This window comes from Blennius ocellaris (genome assembly GCF_963422515.1).
Source record: "Blennius ocellaris genome assembly, chromosome: 11".
Taxonomy (NCBI): Eukaryota; Metazoa; Chordata; class Actinopteri; order Blenniiformes; family Blenniidae; genus Blennius; species Blennius ocellaris.
Window position 1 is genome coordinate 14200067 of NC_137660.1, and position 16053 is coordinate 14216119.

General features: G+C 39.3%; 1 protein-coding gene across 1 annotated transcript; it reads left to right on the forward strand.

The window, feature by feature from the left end:
• Positions 1–372: 372 nt before the first annotated feature.
• LOC308136242 (excitatory amino acid transporter 2-like) lies at positions 373–10099 on the forward strand (the record flags this gene model as incomplete). Its single annotated transcript, XM_080504499.1, has 11 exons — positions 373–410; positions 2546–2685; positions 4141–4293; positions 4668–4918; positions 5195–5342; positions 5752–5878; positions 6079–6312; positions 6395–6589; positions 7195–7329; positions 7488–7752; positions 10028–10099. The coding sequence occupies 11 exons, from the start codon at positions 373–375 to the stop codon at positions 10097–10099; spliced, it is 1758 nt and encodes a 585-aa protein (XP_080360625.1).
• Between the last annotated feature and the right edge of the window lie 5954 nt (positions 10100–16053).

Below are 16053 nucleotides of genomic sequence, written 5' to 3' on the forward strand. Positions count from 1 at the left end.
GTGTAGCTGCCTGTGGGTGTTGGTGGAGTCGGGAGGGGTGTGTGTGTGTGTGTGTGTGGGGGGGGGGGGGGGGGGGTGGAGGGGAGGCGGGGGGGGGGGGGGGGGCAGACATCAGGATGAGGCAATTCAGGTTGTGGCTGTGGCTGAAGCTGTCGTCTGGACTGTGTTGACTTGCTTCTCTGTGGATGCTTTGAGCGATTACGGGGACAGCTGAGAGCGGCTAGCTGTCAGAGCAGCTCTGGTGTTTTCAGCTGCCAGCTGTACCTGGGACCTCATCTGCTGACATCTGGCAACGTTTTTGGATGGAGTAGTCGAGATTTGTGCTAACACTTGCTGATTTAAATACCAAAGCTTGGAGTTTGATGCCGGTCAATGTATATAGCACTTACCTCAACTCCACCAGAAATGAAGTAAGTAAAGTGCGTTTTTAGCTTGAGCTTCAGCAGAATGTTTGGACTAACTTTCCGTTTTTGTTCAAGACAAGTTTTGTGTGCAAGTGAAATTAGAGCCAGAACTGTCAATATTTTTTTACATCATCCAGCTGAGATTGTACATAATCTGGCTATCACTCTTAGTCCGGTTAAGACGTCATTAATTTTTCATGGCTTTATGGTTCTGTAATTCAATTAATGTTACTAAGCCCTCAGTCCAGATTAACTGGTTTAAAAGATGATCCCGCTTACAGACTGAGAAGAAAAAGAAAAAGTGGCGTGCGCACATGTCAAAATGATGTATTTTTTCTTGATATTTTACATTAAATCCAATTTGTGAAATGCAATTACTTGATGATACTCTATTATCACCACATTGACTTTATAGTGCTTTTAGATGCACTATAAAGAAGCATCTTACACCCATTCAACTGACGAATGATAATTGAAAACTTTTTAAGCCCAGTAGCTCAATCATTTTCATTTGGACACAGATACTTAATACTTAATTCTAAGATCATAAAATATTAATCAAATATGAAATTATGTACAAGATTAATAAACACATAGGTTTTTCAAAATATAAATATATATATTAATAATAATCATAATATATAATAAAATATAGATCTTGGATTATTCTTAGTTTCTTTTCACATTCATCTTTCTTTTGGTCACACAAACCTGCTCCCTCATCCGTCTCTGACTCAGTGAGAGAAGTGCTAATGAGAGAATCATGACAGAATATCGCCTGCTTCCTCTCTTAGTGCTAAAAATAATGAAAGGAAGAGTAAAAGGGGGGAAATTCAATTAGCAGTTCTCATCACTCTTATGGAATGGTATTACTCAGGACTGCATATTTTTTCCCCATTATTTTATTTCTGAAGTTCTTACAAATTCTCCCAGCTTTGTATGAAATAACACAGAGTGATAGTGGCTGTTATTTTCCTGCTGTCTGCGTGCACTTTCTGCATTTCACACTTCACTTTGAAATTAATAAGAGGAGATAGGACCGGTCCATCTGTGTGCCTGGAAGCAGACCAGGTGGTCTTCCTATAGTCAAGCTTTCAGCGCCGCAGCACATAAAACTGGGGGAGGTGTGTGTAAGTGTGTGCGCGTGTTCATGTGTAATGATTGGCGACTACTTACACAACAATAACAGCACCATGACGAGTCTTTGGTTGTGGGGAACTTCTCCACACGAGGCCCACTGACGACTGCTCCTTTGATCAAATACGCTTTGAAAAGCTGAAAAAATCTTGACAGCTGGTATAGTTAGTAAGTGAAGTGTTTTGACTCCATAGTGGGCTATAGGGGAGTGAGTTTGAGGGGGAAAAAAACAATTACCTCACGACTAAAGGACCTAATTGTGTGTTTTCAGCCATGAGCCCCAGGGGTGAGATCAAAGGTCAACGTGACCTTGTTTCCTTCTTGCTGTTCTTTGTAATCCATCGCTGGGAAAAGAATAGCAACACACGCATTTTCATTCCTTCAGAGACACAAAAAACAAGATGTCGAACCAAGCAGGATAATCTGAAAACATTGTTTCATACTTGTGACAGGAATGACGAGTATTTTGCCACGATGCCTCTTTTTTTTTTTCTTTTTCTTTTTTTTCCATTTTCTCTGATGAAGACGTTGAACACCTGCCTCACAGCTGGGTCTGCTCTCTGTGACAAATTCATTCACACATTTCTCAGAAGTGCAGGAAACTGCTCTGTGCTCTCCGTAATGGAACATCACCTCTCATTCAATTAAATATGCAAAACCATTCCTCTGTTGTAAGTGAAAATATAGAAGCAGGAGCTTGAAGTTAGCTTCCATCTGTTGTATGATAAAGTAACCATGAGCAAACTTGAAGCAGCAGCTTTGCAAAACCTGAACGCTTGACATTTATACTGAACAAGTTTTCTTTTAGCCCTTTTAGGCCATTTTAAAGTCACTACAAAGCCTTATGTATGTATGTATGTATGTATGTATGCATGTATGTATGTATGTATGTATTTATTTAAAATGGCCAATAGTGGCCAATTATGATCATGTCACATACAGTTATGGGTAATACTGGACCAAAAAAAAAAATCCTTCTCAGTTGTTGTTCCTCTGTGTTGCAGTGCCAACAGTATGCCTAAACAAGTGGAGGTGAGGATGCACGAGAGTCACCTGGAGCCCATTGAGGCCAGGCCCCAGTCGAAATGTGCCAAAATCTGCTCCAAATTGTTCAAGAACCTTCTGCTCACGCTCACTGTGCTGGGTAAGTGACCTCATCATCTCCTTCCTTCTGTCTGTCTGTTTCTTCTTTTCCTTCCTTCTTTCTTTTTTTCCTCAGGCACCTCATAAAAAAAGCATATCATGCTAAAGACGGATCCTGACAAAAACTGAGCGCAGTCTTCTGTTAACTCTGCACTCAATTATGCAGCATGCTGGTGATACGATGAGGAGATGCCATCTGTGCATCTGTGTAGCAGACACTGAGATGACTGGGTGTTCTGACCTTCCTCAGCTCTGTGCCACCTGTTGCTATCAAAAGCTCTGTGCCACACTGGACGCCCAAACAGCCTCTGGTGTTGCTTGAGCAGTATTCTGATGATAGCAATGGCTCATAGCACTGCAGGAGTGAGTTAATGAAAAAAACAAAAAGGGCAGGAATGTAGTTATGTAATTTCTGCTTTGTTGTTTCCTATAGTATGACATCTTCAAAACATAGATGCATACATGTACCAATGTAATGTTTATATGTATTCTATAAACACGTATTTGTGCAAATATCGCACCACAAGGCTGCATTCTCACATGCCAGCATGACCATTGATCATCTGTCACTTGGCAGATAAGAGCCTGAGGGGGAACTTGCAAATTGGCCAAAGAGAAAGCACAGGAAATCAAGTGCCATCCAAAATCATTGGGTGTGCAGAAACCATGTGATGCTCTTGACTGGCGGATAGACTAAAGCACAGAACATACAATGGAAGCCAAATCAAAAGAAATGGGGGGCAGAAAAAGCTGGATGTATTTTGGTTCCAATGTGTGTTATTAAACAATATATCAGACTGTTGTTATCTTTGGCAAAGAAAGTACAGCCCGAGGGGGGGCACGCAGGAGTTTTGTCTGGCTGAAGACAGACGGACACAGAGGCCAACCAGCAGGCCTGTTTGGCAGGTGGGGAGTAGACTACTCAGAGGTTAGCTTCACCTTCTGGCAACAACAGTATGGGGTGGGAAAAGAGCTGCTGCACAGTGACACAGTGAGTCTCTAAGGGGTCATATGGCCTTTTTTTTTTTTCTTAGATTAACTTCAAATGTCACAGTTTTGAGGTGACGGAGGCCAGGGGATAGGTGAGGAAACAACAAGCTCATGAAGGGAAAGTATGAAACTGGGATTATGGACCAAAGGTTCTGGAAAAATTATTTTTTTTGTTTGGATTACAGATGTTGCACCAAGACTCTGAAATGCTGCACCTATCCTACATCAAACACTTAGAGCTTTTCCTAACACTCCTTCAAACATCCTCCCTGATATGGCAAGGGCAAGATACTAAGACATCAATAGGGGCAAATCATCCAACAATCCTTGAATGATTCTTCTCAGACTAATGCAGCCCTGTAAAAATGTATGTGTTTACATGTAATAATTGATTATCTTCTGGATTTGCTTCTACTCTCTAATGTGGCACACCCAGAACTTTCATTCACATTACTTTACATTTCAGGTGTGATCATGGGCGCTGTATCGGGAATGCTGCTTCGCGTCGCTTCCCCGATCCACCCAGATATTGTCATGGTGATTGCTTTTCCTGGAGATATCCTGATGAGGATGCTGAAGATGTTGATCCTGCCACTCATCATCTCCAGTTTAATCACAGGTGCAGTGTGACTGATAAACCGCATAAAGTGAGAATATTGGATCATTTAAATAAAATACTGGTCTCTTTGTATTTCATATTTTACACCCTCAGCAGCAGGGGAGCAAGCTCACAGACCTTTGAATTTCACTGCAAGAACACATCCATTTTTCATATTTCTCCTTCACTCCCTTTGCTGTAATATCACTGAAATTGACTTATCCTGTCTTGAAATTCATATCTGACAGTTATAATTACAATAAATATATTTAAGGTCAATCGACCATCTCCAATCCTAAAAGGATTTTTGCAAAATACCAAACATTATTGAGTCAGTATTTTCCAGTTCAAATGTAGCTACCATGCAAACCTGATGTCACTTGTCTTGGCTGTAGGTCTTGCCGGTTTGGATGCCAAATCTAGCGGTCGCCTGGGCACCAGAGCTATGGTCTACTACATGAGCACCACTATTATTGCTGCTATCCTGGGAGTCATCCTGGTGCTAGTAATCCACCCTGGCAACCCCAAACTAAAGGAGAATCTGGGCGAGGGCGAGAAAAATGACGACGTGTCCAGCTTGGATGCTTTCTTTGATTTAATCAGGAACCTGTTCCCAGAGAACCTGGTGCAGGCGTGTTTCCAACAGGTAATGGATGAAGAAGATGTGGGATAGAAAAATGCTCATTTTGAATTTGATTTGAAATATCCTTTGAAGTTCAAGAATAGAAGAAAGTTCAAATATACTTTATAGAAAATATGCCATTACAATGTCTGGTAAAAGGTTTATTAAGCTGAATATGAATGTGCAAGTACAAAAGATCACACGCTTAAATACAAACCTAATAGACAAAGCATCACATTAACAACAGTTCAGTAACTTTATCCATCAGGCTGCTCGTAACTAATATTTCTTTTCCTTCAGATCCAGACAGTCACAAAGAAGGTGGAGGAGGTCGTTGTGGAGGATGTCAATGCCACCACTATGGACGGTCTCCTGGCCAACATTACCAAGGAGCCTCAGTTTGTCGTCAAAAAGTCACTGCAATTCAAAAGTGGCATGAATGTTTTGGGTATGTAACTAAGAGCACAATGCATTGAATTAAATGTTATTGGCATGTTAAAAGACCCAGTTACCATGCCGATACAGAGATAGTGTTTCTTTTTTGTTTGTTTTTTAGAACATTCACCATCTCAGTACACAACACAAGTACTGAAGTGGCTGATGGGAATGTTCTGAGACTAGTCATCACGATATGCAACGCAAGACCTTAATCGTCAGAATGATTAGGACTCATTGCTTGTGCCTGATTAGTGTTCATAGAGCATTTTAGCTTAATGCTGCTGGCATGGCTAAATATAAAATCATTTATGTTAATAAATGTTCAGGCAACTCCTTAAACCTGTCATTTCCTATTATCACCTCACTTTGAGAGGCCTCCTGGTATTCAAAGTGTGATACATATATTATTTCCACCACAGGTCTGATTGGTTTCTTTATTGCATTTGGCATCTGCATGGGCAAGATGGGAGAAAAGGCCAGACTCATGATTGAGTTCTTCAGTATCCTCAATGAGATTGTGATGAAACTTGTCATCATGATCATGTGGTTAGTATCACAAACTATTCTCATTGACTCATTTCGAAACTCATTCAAGTCATCTCAGTCAGAAATAACTTGTATTTAAGTTATGCAAAGTTATACCAGCTTCATTCTTGCTTTTGACCCCATGAATCCTGTGTTAAACAGAAATTGACTGAGTGCAATGACAATCTATTTGCTGTGCGTGACATAATTTGTCTCATCAGGTACTCTCCCTTTGGTATTGCCTGCCTAATTTGTGGCAAGATCATCTCCATTAAGGACCTGGAGGTGGTGGGCAGACAACTGGGCATGTACATGATCACTGTGATCATTGGCCTCATCATCCATGGAGCTATCTTCCTGCCCAGCATTTACTTCGTTATCACTAGAAAAAACCCCTTCACTTTCTTCCTGGGAATCTTCCAGGCCTGGATCACTGCTCTGGGGACAGCCTCCAGGTCAGCATCAGTGTGGATTGACTAATAAATGTGGAATATTGTTTATGCAAATCATTATTCATTTATTTGACTTCCTCTTCAGCGCTGGTACACTGCCTGTCACGTTCCGCTGTCTGGAGGAGAATCTGGGTATTGACAAGAGAGTCACTCGCTTTGTGCTGCCAGTCGGCGCCACCATCAACATGGATGGAACTGCTCTGTATGAAGCTGTGGCTGCCATTTTCATTGCCCAGATGAATGGTATCCACCTTGACCCCGGTCAGATTGTCACCGTCAGGTCAGAACACCCATCAATACAGTTTGAATTTGTACGACGTGACTGTAAATTGTGTTTTAAATGCAGTCAATGTTATCAGAAATGATTTTTTTCTTTTTATGTTAATTTTGAATGCAGATAAAAGTGAAAAGAAAATGAACACTATTATAGACAATCAAATGTAGATGAATAAACAGTGTGCAGAAATAAACAGAGAGCTTCAAACACTGAATTTAAAGAAGCGAATGTCACTGTGAAGGAAACTACTTACCACATGTAAACCAATGTTTGCTAGACTGCTCTTCTCAAAACAGATTTGAGGATGGATGACCTTCACTCTGACATTTTTATGGCATATAAAGTCCTGAACTCTCAAATTAAAATATCTAATCTCTTGCACTTATGCCTCTCCTCACCGCTGGTAGAGGACCCACTCTGGTCCTCTTTGGCCCCTGCTCTTTACACAAGCACCATAAAGACTGAATGTCTTTATCTGTTGCTGTGAAGAGCAGTAAGGTCTCGCTCATTAGCCATCTGTAGAGTTTGTGTTGTTCGAGTGGTGTTTTGGTGGATACGTTAGGTGCAACAAATGTGTTCAAGTGCTGCTTGGCTGTGTCTTCGTCCAGTCTGACTGCCACTCTGGCCAGCGTTGGTGCTGCCAGTATTCCCAGTGCCGGCTTGGTGACTATGCTTTTGATCCTGACTGCTGTCGGCCTGCCAACCCAGGACATCAGTTTGCTGGTTGCTGTCGACTGGCTGCTGTGAGTTTGACGAGAGAATAAGAAAATGTGGTTACATATCGAGACTGACACTTTGCTTTTGTGTTTTTGGTTTTGTTTTTCCTGCATCTTGAAATCATTTCTTCTCTTTCGACGAGGCGTGCAATTCTGTCTCCGTGTGCTATTGTCTTTGTCTTCAGGGATCGGTTCAGAACCTCAGTGAATGTGGTGGGTGACTCCTACGGTGCAGGCATCGTGTACCACATGTCGAAGGCGGAGCTGGAGGAGCTGGATGCGCACGCAGCTAAATCCGACGACATCGAAATGATGACAAAGACCCCGTCCTACTACGACGACATGAAGAACCACCATGAAAACAATTCCAACCAGTGCGTCTTAACCGATACCGCTACTACAACTGCTAGCGTCACTGCTAACAATTCTGTCGTAGTAGATGAATGCAAGGTACATTTAATGCTTCCGGACGTAGAGACTTCTATATAACCCTCTTTGCTGTTGCATGCTCACCCTACATCTCTCCCTGACTGCTTGTTGACTGCTGCATTACATTGTCATGCACAGCTATGTTAATAGAGCCCGTTTTTATCCATGAACCAATAAAACAACAGATGCATGTGTACACATTTATTGATTTCTTTGAAATAGCAGCTTTTGTGTTAAATGATCATTCAAAACATTATGCAAGATTAGAGGTATTGAAATGTAAATCTGCTCTGAGTCCTATGAATGTAAGCTGTTGAGATTTGGCTCTCACTCCAAATGCAGCAACAGATAATCCTCATCACGACCCTGAGGAATTATTTAAAAGCAATCCAAAGTTCAAAGTTTACAAAATGCTGAAGAGAATGATCTCATGTCATATATTATACATTGGGGGGGAAAACTGTTCTTATTCTACTTTTATTTAACTTTAAGTGTTATTTGACTTTCTTTCTAGTAAATTGAAGCTGATTTCAGTTGTCTAACAGGTTTATTTTTGCACAGGGTCACCATTTGTGGTACAGTTTACGGTACCAATTTAAAATACAGAGAGAGGTGTTATCACTAATTAACAGTTCATAAATACCCGACATACACCCATCTACCACATTGTCAATGAGTCATTGCCTGCTCGAGATTTTGCATTTTGACACCATCTATTTTTGCCCATTTTCTTCACTGCATTGTGAACCTGAGAACTGCAACGCATCTCCCACTATGTAGAGCATAGGGTACTTTGAATCTCAGTACTGAATGCAGTTTGAATTTTAGGCTTTTGGAATAATATATGGGAGTTCAAAGTGCTTGAGTGAGTGATCACTGATATCCAGTACACACACACACACACACACATGCACACACGCACACAGGGAAAAGTCTACTGATGAGGCTATTCATTTATTAAAGGATGAAGATTGTTGCCTAGCAACGTTGGTAGCCTGTCACACAATCCGTCCATAGTAAAATAAAATAAAAACGTATATCCTTCCCTTCGAGTCTCCTTCCAATAGTGTCTATTTATATATTCATGTGACACAAAGAGCTGCTATTTCCACTGTCTGCGATGACCTCATATTTCAGTTTTTCTTTTGTTTAGTTTCTTGTTTGTAAATACTGTGGCACACTTTTCTAACCCAAAGATGAAAACCATACTTGCAAAGTAGTTCTAACCCGACAATGCATTCATTCTTTAGTGTGTGTATCTTGTATTTGTGTTGTGAATTTTAACATTTGTTGTCAATGTTTTTTCTTGCATGAAGAGTCTGACTCAAGTCATCATGAATATGTGGTCTGTCCTGCACCGTTCGGACTGCCATAAGCATGACCATCAGTGGTTGACCAGGAGTTCCAGTCTTCCTTCAAACTTTTTGCATGTTGCAAAAAAGCAGTGCCACCTCTGAGGCTTTATTTTTTTCACCAATGTACAATATTAAAAATAGATTTGATGCAATTGAGGTTTTAGAGTCAAGTAAACACAGTGTGCGATTTGCTTCTATTTAGTTTCTATGCATGGAGGGGGCATGGAAATCAAATGTATTCATTCTAAAACACTCCCACTTAAAATGGACAGGACATGTAACCTAAGATAAAGGTATTTTGAATTGTGCGTGAGTTTTCACATATCGAGGGTCAATTGTGGACGTGATTACCTCAAAGCATCTTTTTTTCTCCCAACAAGTACTACTTTTTTGATTGACTGCACACCTTTTACACTTGCGATCATTATACGTATTGTAATTGTTTTATTTAGCTCACATTATTGTATTCCATAATTTTGTTGCTGAAATGTCTAGTTAGCTACATTATAGCTTATAAACATTACTTTTTAGGGACCAAGCCTGAAAGGCAAGTCCTCCAAAGGCAGCCATGCCTAGAGAAAAAGACCCTGATCTATTTTTAAATTGTGATTTATTCTTGAGCCCCCCGCTGCTTACGTCACAAATCGCACCCTGCGTCTGCATATATGCCACCATATGGCCTGTAGAAACACATTTTTACACAATGGATTGGTAAACTTGCTTCTTATCGTAGCAGAAGACAAAATTGAAATAAATCTGACAGATGGATGGCTTTGCTTGTTTAATATCTAATGATATTTAAGAGTTGGGAGCACTGAGTCCTTATTACAATGTTATTATGTGCTATTTTAGGCTATGTTTGAACTGAACTGTGTGTTGTTGTCTTTTTGGAATGTGTGCCTTGGGTCCAATGTTTCGATCTCCCTGCTAACTGCTTGCAGGTAACCTCAGCCACAAACGGCTCTGCTGCGGAGTGCACGCTTGTTGAGGAGGAACCATGGAAACATGAATAATGGCAGCACAGAGATCCCCTGCTCCTGGGCTCCACAAGCTTTCTTACCTGGTGATAAAAAAAGAGTGAATGAAAAGTCACATGAACAGAACTACTAATTGTATTTTTATGTAGTTTGGTTTTTCCTTTTTTTATTAGTCCCTTTAAAGGTTTTTGTAACTGTCTATCTGACTGATTTATATTTACTAATTCACTTAACCGTGAAATGATAACATAGGTATACCTCACCTGCTAGAATGCAATTGTGTCCCGTATAGCAGATACTTGCACAATATACTTCAAGGCTTGGAGAGGGAAGGAAGTGAGAAAGCGAGTCAGATAAGCCATTCTGAGCAATACATCCTGGTTCTACCATTTTATGACGAGATAAAGATGTACGACATGAGGGTGCACTGAGACCATCTCCCATAGTTCATAAAGGTGATTCATTATTCTGATTCCAGAGGAGGAGTGGGAGTTAGAGCATTAATCGTGATGACCAGTGCAATGTACTGGATTTCTTTGCATTCCTGTCAGTCTGTGCCATCATAGCATGTTCACAAGGCCACATGTTAAGAGTTTTTTAAAGGGCATTTGACTGAAGATATATTTGGCCTTTATGCTCACTGTCCCTGGAAGAACAGCATTCAACAGGAAAACCATGCTGAGATCATAGCACACAAGTACTATCAAAGTTAACACTTAAATGACAAAGCACAAATTATGCCATGGAGCATTTATTTTTATCCTCCTTTTGGTTTTCTTTTTTCTGGTCTGTGAAGAAAAGGGACTTTTTTTCTTTTTCTTATTTCTAATGTTTGTGTGATATTGAAAGAAAGTGAGAGAAAGAGAGAAAAAATGTGTGTGTGTGTGTGTGTGTGTGTGTGTGTGTGTGTGTGTGTGTGTGTGTGTGTGTGTGTGTGTGTGTGTGTGTGTGTGTGTGTGTGTGTGTGTGTGTGTGTGTGCGTGTGCATGTGTGTGTGTGTGTGTGTGGGTGGGTGTGTGCATGAGAGCTAGGGTTAAAAACATGACCAAGTCAGTTTTCGGGACCAAACAGGCAGAAAATCAATCATCTCACAGAGGCCTTTGAACTGCCTCCATGACGTCACTCTCACCACATTTATTAGGTTTTTCCTAAGTTGCCCATTTCTAACTGGCTGGTACAGCAGTTGTTATTATTAGTTATCTGATGAAACCTAAAACCGAATGCAAAGAAAACCGCTGACCCAAATTTTTACAGCACTTTTCGCCCTAAAATGAATTTGACTCATTTGCCTGTGCAATTTAAATCAATTAGCTTCGAGATCAAACTGCCATGATGGAGTGAATGACCTATAGCACAAATGAGAAATTATATTAAGCACAAATTAAATAAAACAGCACAAATACATAGGCACAACTTTCATTTTCAGTGATTGGCACGATCAGAATCACACATATTAATGTCCCATTTCAATGATGATAATGTTCAAAGTTAAAAAGAAAAAAAAAAAATTCTAAAATTTAAAAAGCATGAGGAAAAGATACTCAGGCTAGTTTGTTTACACCTTTGCAGGGAAATCCTAAAATGTTTACGTTCTCAGCAAAGCTTCTCACTCAATAAAATTACTTGTTAACAGCACAACGAAGGTTTTCACGATTTTTAAAAAATGGCAACCGTTTACAGAAAAGGCCTCTGTTGAGAGATAGTTATATTTATAATATGATAGGAAGCAAAGCTTCCCAGCACATGCAGCAGGCTCTCATATTTGAGAAGACATTCCAGTGGTTGAATGACCCTCTGAACCGGTGTACCATCTGAAAGCACAGACAGATATTATTGAACACTGACAGAACAACACAAGGTGAACCTCCAGAAATCATTTGGAAAGGAGATGCAGAGAGAAATGGAGCAGCACTCAGCTGTCAGATGGATTCTTGGCTCGCACAAACAAAGACAGATCATCGATGTAACGGTCTTCAGGAAGGCTTGCCAGCGTCTTGTTTAGCCAGACCTAAAAAGGTAAACAGTAATATACTTTCTGCCACCAGAGCTCAAGACTGTTTCTACAAACCCTAGATGCTGCAGCTGTGTGCCCATGTTAGCGAGGAGGCGTTTATAAGGAGACTCAGAACAAAACAATGGACATTCACAGCAATATGCATTATGCCAGAATGTTGACAGCTATCAGGTAATAAAAAAATATGATCCTCTCATAGAACCAAATGACTCAAGGAGATGGCAAACACATAAACAAAGCAGGACTACTGGTTGTTCATCTTTTCTAGTCTGTGTGAGCGAGACGTGAGACTTCTGTGTTGTGGATGTGAATTTGATTTCTTTGAAAGCACCGTGTTATCTCTCCTTTTGTTTCTTTTTTGCTTGTGCTGAATGACAACCTTGCCTTGAAGGTGTTCACTTCAAACATATGCCGATTAAAGTTAACAGTAGGAAGCTTAACACAATACTTAGAGCAGCACTCTTCCGTTTAGATCCTGAAGCACCGTCTCAGAAGACATCTTTCACTTTGCTTTTTAAATATGAAAAAAAAACAAAATGGGCTCACGCAAGTGTGCTTTGATACATCGTCTCAGGCACACTTGCCGTTCTGCTCAATTGACACACACACACACACACACACACACACACACACACACACACACACACATACACAGCAAACATGCATGCGCACCTGCACACACAGAGGCTTTTATTTCTATTCTAATTTTTTTTTGTTTTGTTTTACTTATGCACACATGAATAAAAAAAAAAAATGCAAACACTCTAAAACCTTTATATTGTAAATCAGTGAGCTGCAGAGCATAGCACTGACACCCTAACAGGCTCCTGGAGCCTAATTGACCTTTTGACCTTGTGATCTTCAGGAGGGAAACGTCCCTCATGCAAGGTGACAATGCAGATCGTAGCGTCATCAGTGGGGATTGAGTGTTGGACCACTATTATGTTCAAACTCACTGTTTTAGAAGCATGAATAAAATAAAATAAAATATAATTATAATTATTTTTTTGCACCACTATCTTAAAAGCATGATATTTTGAAGTGCCTCCTTGCACTTTGTGTATATATTGTAGGTAACATGTTATTTTGGGGTTTGTTTGTTTTTTTTTTGCTTTTTGGGGGGGACATTGAAATGGTTTGTAGTAATATAGTTTCATTGCTGTGACCTTTTTAATGTAACCCTCTAGAAAAAAAATCATCTATGTCCTGAGTAAAATTAGATTAGGAAAAAATGTATAGAGAGGAAATCGTGTCATAAATTGCTTGTTTTTTTTTATTGTCTAATAGCTGTTAACTAGTTGTTTTACTTACCTGTCACACACAAATATATAAATATCTTTTTTTGTATCTAATGTAAGCGTTTTGAATGTTTGTTCCATGAAGATATAAGCAGTGTGAATTCATTTTCATTGTACATACATAAATATATAATTGTTCTGTTCAGTGGCAATGCAGAAGTTTCCAGAATTTTACAGTGATCCTGAAACAAGCACTGTTGTTTGCATGAAAATGAGAAAGAAAGAGATTTAGAAAGGATGGAAATTAAAAGCGAGGGGATGTTTCTGGTTTAATAAGAATAAAAAAAGATGGGGGGAGCCAACATGAGCTATTATGTAAGAAATTACTGTGATAAGGGGTCTTGAAAAGAGAGACAAATAAAGGAAAAAGGTCATATTTGCCCTGTATGTAGGATAGAGCAAGGAATCAAACTCAGTCTAGTAGTTGATATGAGTGGAGTAATTAAACTATGTCAACAGTATTCAGATGCCTGCAACAGTATAAATTCCTCAGGTGACTCATCTGAAACATTTTATCTTTTCAAAGGGGAAAACTGGCTATAGTCTCAGGCATCTTTGTTTACCTGGTGCATGTGCATTCAAATCTGCAAAGCACAGACATCAACATCTCACTGGTTCTGTGTTTGCCTCTCTGCATAACGTCATCTAATCACATTTGACCTCAGCTGTGTCTTCAACGTTAAGGAGGTGTAGAGAAATCCAACTCGGTAAACTGCCTTTACTTGTCTTGCCTTTTTTGCGTCGACAGAGAAACTTGCTGAGCAAAATAGTACTTAAGTGACACGACAAAATAAAGCCAGTATGTCTTCAAGTATGTCCTTTTCTACTGAAATGTGTCATTTTGAAGAAGCTCCTAAACAGATCACGTGTCTCACTGCTGCCTACAATGTGCTTTCCTGATCTTACTTTTCGAGGCCTTCCCTCTTTGTAAAGCTGTCGTAATCTTGATGTAAAGGCAGAGAGTCTATGTGTGGGAAATACACTATCAAGAAAAGGGAAAAAAAAAAAAGGACAAAAATAGTATGAAAAAAACAAATGAATTCTTTCCTCGGTCTATGGTATACATAAAAAATCTGTTTCTACATATCAATGAGTGTTGTACCTTTGGTGTACATATACAAATATAACTAATAAATGTTGATTCATAACTAAATTGGAGTTTTTGTGATTGATTTGATTGTCATGAAAAACAGACATGCAATACATCATCTGTTTCAGCCATTGAGTGCAAGCAGCGATAGCCACTAGAAAGTCCAAACACACCTTTTTTTTTTTTAAATCAATATCCTATATTAAGATCAGTAATAGGAGTAATTTAGAGGGGTAAAACATTTTGGGTAGTGACATTTGTATGAAGTTTTGTGTGGTGTTTGAAAACTTAGATTTGGTAGATGTCACAATGCTCCATACTCCTGATTGGAATAAATGTCTTCTGTAGCACCTGTATAACAAACTCATTCATTTCACTCAGGTCTACTGGAGCACATAGACATCTGCAACATACAGCTGAACAAAATGTAAAAGTTTATTTTACCCTTTTAAATTCAGTTAGATAGAGATAGAGATAGAGATAGAGATAGAGATAGAGATAGAGATAGAGATAGAGATATAGTCCATCTGTCCAGGTACCTATCTTATTTGCAGAAATCTCTGTTCCCGCAACTTCCTCCAGCTCCTCTGGGGGGAACCCAAGCTGTTATGACACATTTTCTAAAAGCTTCAAGTCTGAATTTGTTTGAAAATCAAAACTACATAAACTACAGAATGCCAAACATTGAAATATTTCCTCAGGTCATACGGTCTTTAACTTAATGCCATAATCATCACAGTAAGCTTCAGGAATGCTTGAAACTTTTTGACTCATAAGTTGCGAGAAATAATGAAACAATACATTTTTTATTGATATTTTTATTATTTTGGGTTGTTTTTTAATACACCTGGAAAGAAGCCGAACAATAAGAACCACTCAACTTTACAAAAAATAGAGTAGTCTGTCCAGAGGAGGAAGAAAGAATAAACTACAGAAAGACCATACAAATGTCCAGTGTGTTGTTCTAGGTTCTTGGCCATTAAAACGTTTAATCATTAAAAGGGCAAATGTTAACCCTGGTTTATATTTGAAATAAAATTTGAACTAATAAAATGAAGATTCTAATTTTGTAAAACTGACAAAAATCTCACAATTTCCACAAATTTGAGTTCGGGTCTTTGGGATTAACTTCCTGGATGGGCTGGATGGCCAAACCAAACTCAAACCAAACTCATACATTCTTTCCGTGTTCTGAGCTTTTGCCAAGTGTGAAGCATGCAGATTTACAAGTTGTGATTCAAAACATGTGAGTGAATCATGGAGAATTTGCTAATGACACCAGTTATTGGTTTACACATGCATGCACATTATGTAACTATTAAGTAAAATAGCCAAGCTGAGGTGTAGTTAAAAAATAAAAAGTGGGGGGACAACTCTCGGAAACATAAATGATCCTGAATAATATATAAGTGGTACAGAAGATGTATGGATGAGCATAAAAGAAAATGGAGGCTGAATCATTAACTTCCATTTACATTGTGATTTTAAGCCTGGATGGTAAATGACTCTGTGATAAATTCATACAAAACAACATGTACTCTCCTCTATTGTTACATGCATTACGCGCTTTTCAATTACGCATAGAAGC